At 39.2% G+C, this 14353-nt stretch overlaps 1 protein-coding gene across 2 annotated transcripts in view; it reads right to left on the reverse strand.

Annotated features, from left to right (window-relative positions):
• Window positions 1-14353, reverse strand: part of ERBB4 (erb-b2 receptor tyrosine kinase 4) — a 1213483-nt gene that overhangs the window by 24737 nt on the left and 1174393 nt on the right. The window contains exon 26 of one of the 2 annotated variants that reach the window (XM_089672254.1): window positions 3172-3219. The exons of the other annotated variant lie outside the window; for it this stretch is intronic. Coding sequence (XP_089528380.1) covers window positions 3172-3219 — 48 coding nt within the window. The remainder of the gene's footprint in view (window positions 1-3171; window positions 3220-14353) is intronic. 2 annotated transcript variants of the gene reach the window in all.

Below are 14353 nucleotides of genomic sequence, written 5' to 3' on the forward strand. Positions count from 1 at the left end.
TAGTGACCCACTCGCTGACACTGGTCCAAATACAAGGCTAAATTGAGTTTAGTCTCTCATATTCCCCCAGGTGTTTCATTTTTTGGTGATCCTACTTTTGTTGTAGCCTTTTCTTCCCCCCACATGTTTCGTTGGTGGTATGATCGATCCTTTATCAGATTATCTGATTTCCAAAGAGGAGGATCTTACATTACCTTCGATATGCTGCGCGTGTTATTTGATGTTCCTCTTCGTGAGTACCTTCGTTATAGACAGATTAGGCACTTTTTTAATGCGCACTTTGGCCTTACCCCATCTTCTCCGACCTCCTTTTTTGAACGTATCAGTCGTGACTCTCCCAGAGGTAGGGGTCTTATTTCAGATCTTTATCACCAATTTTTGATCTGTCTTTTTCATGCTCCCCCTTTGTACAGACAAAAATGGGAGGAGGATTGTGGTATCACTTTTTCGGATGAGGATTGGGATTCCATGGTGGATAATATATGCAAGAGCTCTAGATCTCTTTCGGTTCGTGAGACGGCCCTTAAAGTTTTAACCAGATGGTATTATACCCCGTCAAGACTACATGTATTGTTTCCACAAACATCCCCTTTATGTTTCCGTGGCTGTGGCCACACAGGTACTTTGGTTCATATATTTTGGGATTGCCCGAACATATCTTTGATCTGGCGTAAGATATCTGAGGTGGCTACCTCACTATCGGGCACCCCGATACGATTGTCCATACAGACCTGTTTATTGGGGGCTCATATCCCAGGGGTCTCTGATGCCAATCTGAGATTGATACATACATTATGTATTGCCATTTTATGGTCCATTGGCCTACATTGGAGGTCCAATGTTGTAACCGTGGACTCCGTTTTACACAGAATTGACGCTGTAATGCTTATGGAATGTATTCATTATACCCTACTGGATAAGATGCACTTATACGATAAAAAATGGGAGTCATGGAAAGATTGTAGACATGTATTGTATGCTTAACAACATCCCCGGTAAAAGTTGGCTGACATATATTGTTGATAGATGTATCACTCAATCTATTTTATCGTTTATGTATCTCATGCACTCATAACTTCCTTTTTTCCTCTATCTTCTTTTTTATGTTAATATATGTTTTATGTATTGTACATTTCAAATATGCCTTATTTTTGTTGACAATATCACTTTCATAATGTGCTGTTGTTTTACTGTCTACTCATGTACAAAAAAAAATGTTTGTCAAGCCCCATTTTTTTTTACTAGTGTTGGATAGAGTGGGGAATGATTCAAACCACTGTTGGGTTTTTAGCACAATCTGGGGTTCTGGTAAAGGAATTTACCCTCATTTTCTGTTTTGCTGATAACAGTTTCACTAGACAGGCTGCAACTTTTTATTCTACTGTGGTTTGAAATCAGGGCTGTTTTTTTAATATAAACTGACAAGGACACATTGGTGTGGGAAGTACTGCCATAACCACCAATAGAACAGAACAATTATTACCAGTTATTCACGTCATGATTCTAATTATTGCTTAGTCACTCTGCTGTATGTTCCTGGAGAACATTCTGAAGCACTAATAAGTGGTCTATGTCATGTACAGTATCCATGTCTATATAAATGCTGTTATTTGTAAGAGTAAAGGCTAACTTTGCTTTGTTATTGACCCTTATAAATAATTCAAATACCTAACTTCTTTAGAGCAAAATCTGTCAATAGCAAAGTAATACTGGTGCTGCTAAATCGACTACATGCATCTATGATTTCTAAATTCTCAAAAGGACTCCAGATGAAGCATAAAATGCAGTCATACATATGTAAAGTAAATAGCTGTTTAACTGAGTGTGTGTTTTGCTTATGAACGCATCACTGGAAAGAAAAAGTTCTGCGCGTTACATATTAGGTTTGTAGCAGGTAATGAAAGCTATTTCGAAAAATGTATGTATGTAGTGGACAGGGATGCGTGCACCCTGGAACATTCCGTTTGCAGGAGGTTGAGTGAACCTAGCAAAAAGTCTGCTAAACCAAAACATAGTGCCTAACACCAAATATTAAAGTGGTTATAAAGCCTAACCATTTTTAACCTTAATGTATTTCTTGCATTAAGGTAAAAAATGTTTAGGCATCAGTATCCCCCCTCACCCTCCCCCCTTTACTTACCTGGGCTCTCATTTGATCCTGTGCTGTGCACATCTGCAGCTCTTCTCTCCCTTCAGTTCCGGGTCTCACAGGCTTTGCTGGGGTACCAGGAGCCAATGGTTCCCACTGCTGTTAATCAAAGTCAGTGACGAGGGAGTGGGGGGGAGGGGCTGAGTCCTGATGTCTTTGCCAATGAATGCAGACAGCACGGCTCGGGAGTGAGCCTGCACAAGCGTCCTCATAAGAAGCGGCTTCCTATGGGGCACTGGACAGAGAGGACAAGCCAGGAGCACCAGACGAGACCCAAGAAGGGGAGGTTCAGGAAATCTGTTTTTTTTTTTTTTTTTTAAATACTGTACATTTACCACCACTTTACAATCTATGGGTGCCAATTTTTTTCTTTTTTTTACTTGACCTTTTCAAGGTCTATTTGCAAGCTTTTGTTAGAAAAAGGAGGGGTAGCTGAGCACTTCTATAGGGGATTTGTACCAATATGAAAAAGAAAAAAAAAACACTCAGCTGGGAGAGTAATTTAGCAGTACTAAAACAAACAGTCTGGGTTTGGGTTGAACTCATGTTCGACCTTAACCAAAAGCTTATCCTTAGTAGCAGACAACAAACAAGCCCTTGAAAAAAAACATTTTAAGCCAACCATGCCTCTCATCCACCATGTTGGTTTATTGTCAGCATTTATCCTGCTAGTATTTCTTCCTTAAGCCTCATCAAGCAATCAGAACCTGCACTGCTTAGCTAGCCTTTTTAATGGCACTGAATATGGATATTTAAAGAAATGGAAGATATGTATGGCAAGTAAGAAGTGAGATACATACACATACACACCGAGGGTGAGGAAGGGTCAGGAGATATCTACTGTAGGTCATTCTGATCTGATGAAATGTTCTGCTTGGCTGACAGGGTGTTATAGCATATTAATGGCAAAATTAATGGACAAACAGTTGGGTTAAACTAATGATAGGACAAACAAAAAAACAAAAAAACCCCAAAAGGGTCAAAGTCAAGACAAAGATTAAAGGCTATGGTGGAATACTTACTCCTGACATAGGGGTGTAGGCAGGAGGAGGGCTGTGTCCAATTTCACTCTGATAGGAAAAAGAAATGGAATGATGGGAATAAGAATGAAAAGAATTTATGTGTTGCATGAGATAGTAAGAATAAAAGCATGCATCATAGAGAGGCCAACTCCACATCATGGATGTAAACACTCTTCTATACAATGGAAAATATACTGTATATTTTCAGTTGTGCTACAGACAAAAAAAATCTGTTGTTATGCTTCCAAGTAAGATCATAGCAATAAACAACTAATTATTGCAATGCTAAAAAGCCAGTCTTATCTTGTCATTGGGCTACTTTAAGGAACCAGAAACAACAAAGAAAAGGCTCTTAATACAGATGCTAGCTATAATATTTAATATTTACCGGCTACCTAGAACCTAGGGTTTGTTTACTCTCCTTAAAAGACACTTACACAAAGATATTATATAATTACTGGTGTGGCTTCTAGGTAGGGTAAAAATAATTAGGTGATGTACAAACTAATGTAGAATAAGTCATATTCAGCTGTGACTGTCATATTGCTATTCATGTTCCCACTGGGGAGATCTGCCCTATTTGTCTTAGTGATCATTGTCACTGGACAAAAAGTGAGGGTAAATCAAAATTTTTGCATTTGTCATCAAAGAGATGTGGGACACCTGTTCCAGTGACAATTCTCTAAGAAGGGATTTCCCCTTACTTTGTTGTATTCTGAAGACACAATAGTAAGTTTGTGGAAATCATTACAGAGACTGCAAAAAATAATAAAAATATAGTAAGTAAGTGTTAAAAGCAACAGAAAAGGATTAAAAAAAAGTTGTTTTCAAGTACCTGACAATAGTCATAATATATATATATATATTATGTACCTGTAAGTACCTGTAATAAATAAAATACATTCCATATATATATATATATATATATATATATATATACACAGGGGTGGACTGACAACTCATGGGGCCCCCGGGCAATGGGGGATCAAGGGGCCCCTGTGTCCTTGCTCAAACTCAAAAAAGCCCATGAAAAAGGTACCAGGGGCATCTCATGGGGCCCCCTACTGACCCCTGGCCCTCAGGCAGTGCCTGAGTTTCCAAATGGTCAGTCCGCCCATGTATATATATATATATATATATATATATATGGAATGTATTTTATTTATTACAGGTACTTAGGTATCGCTGTCAATTTACACAGTGCTTTACACATATATTGTACATTTACATCAGTTCCTAACCCTCAAGGAGCATATAATCTAAAGTCCCTAACTCACATACTATGGTCAATTTAGACGGAAACCAACAGCATGTCTTTGGAGGGTGGGAGGAAACCCACACAGACATAGGGATAACATGAAAACTATATGCACATAGTGCCATGGTTGGGATTTGAACCAATGACCTGAGGGATTCTAGACTGAAGGTCTAACCACTTAGTCACTGCGCTGCTCTAAAATACAGCACATAGGATAGCATATAGAATCATATTGTTTGTTCTCCCTTTAGTTAACATGTTAATATTATTTATTTATCTATAGATACCTCTATAGGAGAAACAATTTTAAATTGTAATGAGCAATTAAAGTGTGCAACTATTGTTTAAATACAAGAAGTGCGTACAGTATATTCTACATGAATCTTGGTGTGCAGTAATCCAGTTTGAAACTTGTCTCTATGCAGGAGCTTGCTGTAGTACAGATCAGTCACTGCTGCTCAATCTCCTTGAGCAGGGTGACTAGCCTTGCATTAGCTACAACCTGTGTTGTCTACAGGCATTCTGTAGATAAAGGGACTGCAAGGTCCCTCACCACAGCTCTGCTCTCTATGCAGGCTGTATGCACTATAGTGGTGATGTCTGAGCCCCAGACTTCCTCCAAGTGATCACTGACATTGCACCTTCCACCTCACCGATATTTGATTAACACTTGTCAAACCTGCTGTAATCATGCTGTAAAACCCACAGGTGTGGTTATGTTGAGGGAGATTTACTAAATCTAGAGAGTGCAAAACCTGGTGCAGCCGTGCATGGCACCCAATTAGCTTACAACTTCAACTTGTTAAATTAATCTTTGACAATAAAACCTGGAAACTGATTGGTTTCTATGCAGAGCTGCACCAGATTTTGCACTCTCCAGTTTTAGTAAATCCCCCCAGTACGTTATCATAGACTTGAATGGTAGAAATAGACAAGCTTCCTCCCAGACTTGACATGTAACTTTATTTTTGCTTCAAAGTAACTCAAATACTGCATGTTTTTCTAATGTGAACAGCTCTGTCCGCTGTCCATATTATCCACTGCAGGCTGCTTTACTAGGTGTTTGAGGAGCAGCAAAAACGTGCCTCAAATGCCTGTTTCTATTGAAAATGTGAACAGGGTCTAGAAAACTAATAACTCGCATTGCAAAGGAATTTTGTGCACACAGAGATAATTTATTTTCATTATAGTTTCTGAAAATTATAGTTAAATAAAAGTTTATGTGCCTGGAGTGCAGCTTTAAATTTCCCCCACAAAAAAAGTGATAGCCTTATTATTGTTGAGAGTAGAATGTAAACCCTTTGATTTAAATTTAAAGATTCTGTTTCAAACTCATTCATCAAACCTTCGCTATCACATGTAAAATGGTCAACTGGACATTGTGCTTATGAACTGTTATAAGTAGAAATACATTCAAAGTAATAATATAATACATTGTCATACAATATCAAATGCTATAAATGATTACAATGATTAAAATAATGGAGTGGCACTATACTCATGCATCACAGGATCAACAAGGAAAGGACATATGCGTCCATGATTTTATTTGAATTATTCAGATGCTTCTGACAGCTTAAGCAAAATGAGACTATGGGCTGGTTGCCGTCATCTTGTGATTGCCTGTGCTGACAAGGTTTCATGGCAGTAACCTACGGAACCTGTATCAACTCGTTCTACAGCAAACATGACAGTAATAGACATTTCCCTTGGTTTGACATTAGGATCCAGGAATACTAAGTACAGTTCCATTCAAATCTAATTTATTGCTATCTCAGCTGGGTGTTTTTGCATTTCTTTTAATGCTTTCATGTCAAAATGTAGGCCTTGCTTTTTAGTTCACGGAGAGACCGGAAAGTAAATCAATATTTCTGATGTTGGGGTGGCAAGATACATGAGTCTTAAGATTCCCATGGTCTCCATATCCATGTATTATAAATTGATCTTGTCTAGTTAGATAATGTCAAGAATGTCTGTAGATCTATCTTAATATGGTCATTACAGGCATGATATAATTAGTGCATTATTTTATTCAGAGTCTACCTGTCAGATATGCTTAGGTACATAGGGCGCACATCGTTATAGTTTCCTGAATGGCAAACATATAGGCTTTATTCAAAATTATACTGAAAGAACAATGGTATTCACCAGAGTTTCTCAAACCTTGTTGGGCTTTACCAACAACATGTGATATGTTTATTTTCTCCAGGGAACATAAGCACATTAATCACTGATGCTCTTCTGAGCAGTTTACAAAATATGTACGGTCCATAGGATCTACAAAACATGAACTGTCCATAAATCTCTGAAAATAAAACTGAAGTGTAGAGGCACATGTGTGCTAAGACAAGTTGGCGGCCTCCTAATGCCGGAGCTCTGTTGCAGCTTTGCTTTTCTCTCTCCCACTTTGGTAACAGCTGCATGTTAAAGCAAAGGAGACCCAGATCCTGACAGAATGCCTCCAGCAGACCCATATGGGTAAAATAGACCACCAGAAACACACCACATCACCTCCCTGGCCTACCAATATGCAGAGATATCTTTTGCAACCGGTATCTGGCAGCCTTGATTAAACTGGACACCCAGAACCCACAGAATATAGCCAAAACCTTTAAATTATTTCATAGTGAGCTTTACAATTGTATCTGTCCAGATGGACATCCTCCTTTTAAAACTGAGGCTTTCAATAAATATATGTCCATTCTTAAATTGTAAAATCTAGCAGCAGCAGATATAGCCTTTTTTAAGATCTCCCTCTACATAAACCACCAAGTCCTGATAGCCTCCCTTATGTTACTATAAGAAATAGTTTTCACAGCCTGGCCTCCCCCTTTGGAGAGAGGCAAGTAAACACTATAGAAATATGTGTTTTGTACAGATTTCATGTCTGAGGTTTACAACCACTTTAAGACATCTTGTCAATCCAGTGACTGACAAATGCACTCCTTTGTGGATTTTCAGATCAAAAAATAGGAATACCTAAGAGACTTTCCAATTCCTTCTTCAGTTTAAGCATTACTTCTCTACTTTTACTCCTTCGCTAAGTAGATTGTCCTGCTAGCTTTGAACGTATATGTGCACAAGGCCTACACCTGATCTCATCCATACATAAAATTCTCCATGAAGACATTCCTATGACTGGAGACTATCATACACAGTATGTGTGTGTGTATATATATATATATATATATATATATATATATATATAAATGGGAACATGTCCTCCAATAATCTGTACCATTACCAAATGGACTAAAAACTGAGATACAGCACCTAAGTCCTCTTTACGTGTTACATACAAGGAAAATATCTATAAACTTTTGATGCATTAGTACAAATCTCCCGATACACTACATGTATATGATTCAAAGATTTCCAAGGTGTGTAGGAGATGTGGGATAGCAAAGGGAACTTTATTTCACATATTTTGGCAGTGTTCCTTAATCTAACCTTTTTTTCTTTTCTAGTTACTCTTTCTCCAACTTCTAACATTAATGTTTCCTGTACAACTCAACTGGACGTTCATTATTATTATCAATAAACTATACATGTCTCACAATAGCTGGCCCTTCTGTTGGAGTATGTACTATATAGGTTGCTTTGAAGTGTAACCTAAGGTAACTTTTTTTTTTTAAGTTTAGAGTGGAGAGGAATCAGAACACCCATTAGGTTTTTATTTCTGTCTCTGCTCTCGATAGGCAAATTCACCCTCTATATGTCCTGTTTACCAGTACCATTGAAAGTGAAAGTAAAGGAAATTCCAAATTTTGAGTTGTCCCCCCATTAAAATAAGAGGGGAAATCTTCCAAAGGGGCCACTAGTTCTGGTGACCTGGGGCTTCAAGAGATTTCCTTAATTTGTAGGGATTTTCTCTAACTTCTTGCTTTGGCTTTGGGACAGGAAGTGAAGGTGAATCTCTCTAAATGGGACACAGATGGCAGAAAAAAAAAAACTGGCAGGGGTATAACCCCACCTTACTCTATCCAAAATGGAAAAAAAAAGTTTTGCCTATATTCCTTCTTTAGGTTATCTGGTCAGGTGCACTAAGACTGAAAATCCTTAACTGATCTGTACAACTATTTTTTGTGATGCATTGTATGTGTTAACTTTTTGCTTATTTCTGAAAATTAATAAAAATGAACACGAAAAAAATGTACTTGAAAGGTTATTGTCACTACAATCCCTGCAACAGTTCCACTTGATCCTTCAGACATTTTTATGCAGATACCAATTTTGTAAACATCTGTTTAGGTACAGTTTACAGGTTTAGGAATACCTTCCTGCCCTCCAAGCAGCAGTGCCCAGTACAGATCAATCAAGCACAGAGATCTACCATGTTACGGTGTGGGTGACATACCCATGACCTGGAGGATATCCCAGAAAGCTTTAGTGGTGCTAACAGAGGGATTATGCCAACAAAGCTTGTACAACCATTTATGGTGCCTACTTTTAAGCACAAAGGTTTACCTGACATCCTTTGAACTAGTACAGCCAGACATAACTTACAGAATCAAACTGCAACTCAACACTATAAACCAAAGACAGAAGGTTAGATCACAGTTGTACACAACCAGCTAACAGAAAAGTATGTTTTTCTATAAAAGGATGGATGTAACATAATAAAAAAAGTAATCCGTGCTCGTTAGGCATTATATGACTGATATAACATTACAATTTCAAAATCTTATTAAAACATGCAAACCTCTAAGCTGCACCATCATTCATTCACTAGTTTCTGCACAGAAATAAAGTTTACCCTGGCTAGAATAATTGCAAATATATTCACTGTATTTTATGAACAAAGTGAATGCAAGTCAATTGCCAGCAAAGTTTGCTTCTTTGGTACCTCAGTTTCAAGATGCCTTCATAATGTTTCAGAAAACACAAGTACAAAAGCTGAGTTATTGTTAGATTGCTGCAGTCTGTGATTTTTTTTACTGACCTTTCAGGCTTCTTAGATTTGATATTTTAGTTATTTTGTTGTTCTTAGTTTCTTGGCTGAGTAAAGTGTTACTAAACCCAGGACCCTGCATTCACTATATCTGGTCTTCCACAGTACACAGAACATGGAAGTGCAATTATTTTAGTAAATATAAACTTCTAAATATCTTTTCTCATCAGCAGCATATCACAGTAATGTGATTTTTATCAGTATCTGGCACTGGTTAATCTTGTAGGAGGAGTTTTCATTCTCCTCTGACTCTCCTATGAGGCTGCATAACCTCTGACCCTCTGTCAGGGCAGTGCTGATTGGCCCTGTGCTGATCACATGCACCCTCCCAAAGGAAGAAAAAACTCTCTAGCAATACACACTAAACTGAGAATTTCCAGAGTGCATCCTAGGGCTCTGTACTATTAGTAGATGGATTGGGGACAGTAGAAGAAGGAGAGGATCAAAGAAGACAGGATTAAACAGCCTTTTTCCACAATGTGGAGGATTAACCCCTTAGGTTACACATTGAGTATAACAAGTATGCTTTACTGCATATACAGACTGATTTTACTGTTGAGGGTTTAGTAACACTTTAACCTATAGCAGTCATGTCAGTTGTCAGGGAATATTCCATCCATGCTCCCAGAAAGGTTTAAAGCTTAACTCAAGCCAGATTAAAAATAAAAACTTGAAGAGAGAGAATAGGAGAGGGAGAAGCATGCAGGCAATCAGTAGTGCTCATGTGTTAACAAAAAACATGCTGACAGGAGGAGAATGATGACCTCATAAGCCTACTTCTGCTCCTTCATTTTCCAATCGCAGTTTGGGGACTGGGGCAAGATCTAGTTGTGTTATTTAAGAACATGTAAACCCAACATTTCATATTCCTGATATATGCCTGTTGTACAATGTACTTGTATGAAAAAGTATCCTGTTCACTTTATATTGCTTCCTTTGTGTGAAATCCCTGGTGTTCCTGCCAGTCCCTCTGCTTTCCTATTTAAAAACTGACCACACTAGGCAAGATAGCACAGTGTGGTCAGTTTTCTGGCTGTGCTGGGAGCTAATGCTATGATCAGGCTTGAGCTGACAAGCCACCCCCTCCTGCAGAGCCAATCATTGGTATCAGGGGCATATCTACCGCAAGGCAAATAAGGCGTTTGCCTTGGGCGACATTTTATGGGGAAGGGTGGGTGGCACTGCCCCCCTGGAAGAAGGGACCCACTTGGCATGTGACTGAGGATGGGGACCAGGTAAGCAGGGCTGGTGATAAGGGGGTACCAGCCAACAAGCACATTTTCAGCTGCTGAACTACAGTCCATTCCTCCGGTCACTTTCTTGCAGCACGGTTCTGCTCTGATGTTAGCTCTGCTCAGTCTGTCTCCACTTCTACAGGTTCTCTGTAATTTTGTTTCTCATCCTGTTCTCCTCCCTCCAAATTTTTCCTCACTCACTCTCCTCATATATTACCCCTTCATCTTTGCAGTCCTGCTCGTCCTCCCTTCTAAGTCTTATTGATTGTGCCCTGTTAGTCTCTCTACAGTCTCTCATTGCTGTACTCTTCATTTTATCAGACTGTCCTGTCTCTCTGCTGATCCCGCTGTTCCAGCTGCCCAGTCTATACAGGTGAAACTCGAAAAATTAGAATATCGTGCAAAAGTTCATTTATTTCAGTAATGCAACTTAAAAGGTGAAACTAATATATGAGATAGACTCATTACATGCAAAGCAAGATAGTTCAAGTCGTGATTTGTCAGAATTGTGATGATTATGGCTTACAGCTCATAAAAGCCCCAAATCCACAATCTCAGAAAATTAGAATATTACATGCGATCAATAAAACAAGGATTGTACATAGAACAATATCAGACTTCTGAAAAGTATAAGCATGCATATGTACTCAATACTTGGTTTGGGCCCCTTTTGCAGCAATGACTGCCTCAATGTGGCATGGCATGGAAGCTATCAGCCTGTGGCACTGCTGAGGTGTTATGGAAGACCAGGATGCTTCAATAGCAGCCTTCAGCTCTTCTGCACTGTTCGGTCTCATGTCTCTCATCTTTCTCTTGGCAATGCCCCATAGATTCTCTATGGGCTTCAGGTGAATGGGGTTTGCTGGCCAATCAAGAACAGTAATCCCACAGTCATTGAACCAGGCTTTGGTGCTTTTGGCAGCGTGGCCAGGTGCCAAGTCCTGCTGGAAAATAAAGGTAGCATCCCCATAAAGCTCCTCTGTGGAAGGAAGCATGAAGTGCTCCAAAATCTCCTGGTAGACGGCTGCGGTCACCCTGGACTTAATGAAGCACAGTGGACCAACATCAGCAGATGACATGGCTCCCCAAATCACCACAGACTGTGGAAACTTCACACTGGACTTCAAGCATCTTGCAGTGTGTGCCTCTCCATTCTTCCTCCATACTCTGGGTCCTTGGTTTCCAAATAAGATGCAAAAGTTGCTCTCATCAGAAAAGAGGACTTTGGACCACTGAGGAAAAGACCAGGTCTGTTTTTTTTTAGCCCAGGTAAGACGCTTCTGACTTGTTTGTTGTTCAGGAGCGGCTTGACAAGAGGAATACGACATTTGAAGCCCATGTCCAGGATCCATCTGTGTGTGTTGGCTCTTGATGCACTGACTCCAGCCTCAGTCCACAACTTGTGAAAGTCCCCAACACTTTTGAATGGCCTTTTCCTGACAATCCTCTCCAGGCTGCTGTCATCCCTGCTGCTTGTAAACCTTTTTCTTCCACACTTTTCCCTTCCACATAATATTCTATTAATGTGCTTTGATACAGCACTTTGGGAACATCCAACGTCTTTTGCAATTACCTTTTGAGGCTTTCCCTCCTTATGGAGGGTGTCAATGATGGTTTTCTGCACAACTGTCAGGTCAGCAGTCTTTCTCATGATTGTGATTCCTACTGAACCTGACTGAGAGACCATTTAAAGGCTCAGGAACCCTTTGCAGGTGTTATGGCTTAATTTACTGATTAGAGTGGGACACTTTGAGCCTAGAATATTGCACCTTTTCACAATATTCTAATTTTCTGAGATTGTGGATTTGGGGTTTTCATGAGCTGTAAGCCATAATCATCACAATTATGACAAATCACGGCTTGAACTATCTTGCTTTGCCTGTAATGAGTCTATCTCATATATTAGTTTCACTTTTTAAGTTGCATTACTGAAATAAATGAACTTTTGCACGATATTCTAATTTTTCAAGTTTCACCTGTATATTCTTTTCTGCTCCCTGACACAGTCACAGCTGATCAATTACATTCTGATGAGGTGCAGAATTTACTTCTACACCATTCAGAAGCTGCCTTTTATCTTGTCCCAGCAGGGCTTAGTGTTCTTAATGTAGCTGGGATTCCCACCCCTCTCCCCCAGACTGGTTTCCCTCAGTTCTCTGCTATAAACCTCTCATTCATCTATACTATGCAACTTTGCTTTTTATCCCCCCTACACTCTCATTGCCCATTAGGCTCAGTTGTAAATCCATATATCATTGCTCAACTCCTTCTAGTTAACCATTTATTAAATGAACCAGGTTGTCTGTTTATGTCTTCCTGGACACTGCTTGAGATCTCTCTTTCTCTCTCTGGGGGTGGGGGTGGCAGATTTTAGTGTTGCCTAGGGCAGCACAAAACCAAAGTACACCACTGACTGGGATGATCAGTGTGCTGCTGTCTCTCCTCCCTGAGCTCCGTATGCAGCTGTGAAGAGAGGGTATGCGATCACTTATAAAAAAAGGGGAAAAAAGGTATATATACTGTACTTTAAATGCAGTAGAGAAAGGTCAGGCTGGCTATGCTGTATGGGCTGGCCATGCTGTGCGCCAGAGATATGTATATCTTAGGAATGAACATAAAAAAAAAATCTTATCGTGGGTAAAACAGCTCTCATATGTGAATTCTATCTGTGTATTTAGTTGTTTGTTTGGAGTTCTGCTTTAAAGACTCATTAAGGCATTAAATACTATGGGCAACATAGAGATATTTTTTGTGGCACAGTTCTTTTATATATATATATATATATATATATATATATACATATATTCTGTACATTCACATCAGTCCCTAACCTTTAATCTAAAGTCCTAACTCACATTCATACATACTAGGGTCAATTAAACTAACAGCATGTCTTTGGAGTGTGGGAGGAAACCGGAGTACCCAGAGGAAACCCACACAGGCACAGGGAGAACATGCAAACTCCAGGCAAGTAGTGCCATGATTGGGATTCGAACCAATGACCTTAGTGCTGCTAGGCAAAAGTGTTAACTGCGTAGCCACTGTGCAGCCCCAGGGTATAGTTTTTTACCAGTCTGGAATACACAGTTACAAGCATAACTATGAAATCTCAATAAACTTCTAGATAACTTTTTTAAATGGCTGAAAAAGATCAAACTATGTCACATACTTCACAGTGCTAACTGTCAATGTTTCAATATACTGTAAATCTGTCACCTCAATTTATTAACACATGTAGATCACTAATGTGCATTTTTTTTTGTTTCTTGTCGTATGCAAGGTATGATGACTATGGAGTTGATTTACTAAAACTGGAGAGTGCAAAATCTGGTACAACTATGCATGGTAGCCAATCCGATTCTAACCGCAGCTTGTTCTAATATGCTTTGGCAAAAAAAAAAACTGGAAGCTGGTTGGTGTCTATGCGGAGCTGAACCAGATTTGCACTCTACAATTTAGTATATCAATAACCCATAGGGTGACTAATCAGATTTCATTACTTTTCTCAAATGGCTTTATGAAATGCAAAGTGATTTACAAATTGGTTTCCAGGAAGTACTGGGCTTTGCACAAAGTCATTGCAACAATATCTTTGTTTTTGTCTTCATTCATTTTTGAAATATCATGAACCATTATTACATATTTAGCAATAGTCACCAGTAGGTGACAAGCATCATTAGAAGTAGCTGCCTGGAACACTTATCAGATCGTAGGTAGATTTTCACACAATTTACTAAG

Source organism: Staurois parvus, unplaced genomic scaffold, assembly GCF_062004578.1.
Source record: "Staurois parvus isolate SC_StPar_1 unplaced genomic scaffold, SC_StPar_1.0 ptg000011l, whole genome shotgun sequence".
In the NCBI taxonomy this organism is placed as follows: Eukaryota; Metazoa; Chordata; class Amphibia; order Anura; family Ranidae; genus Staurois; species Staurois parvus.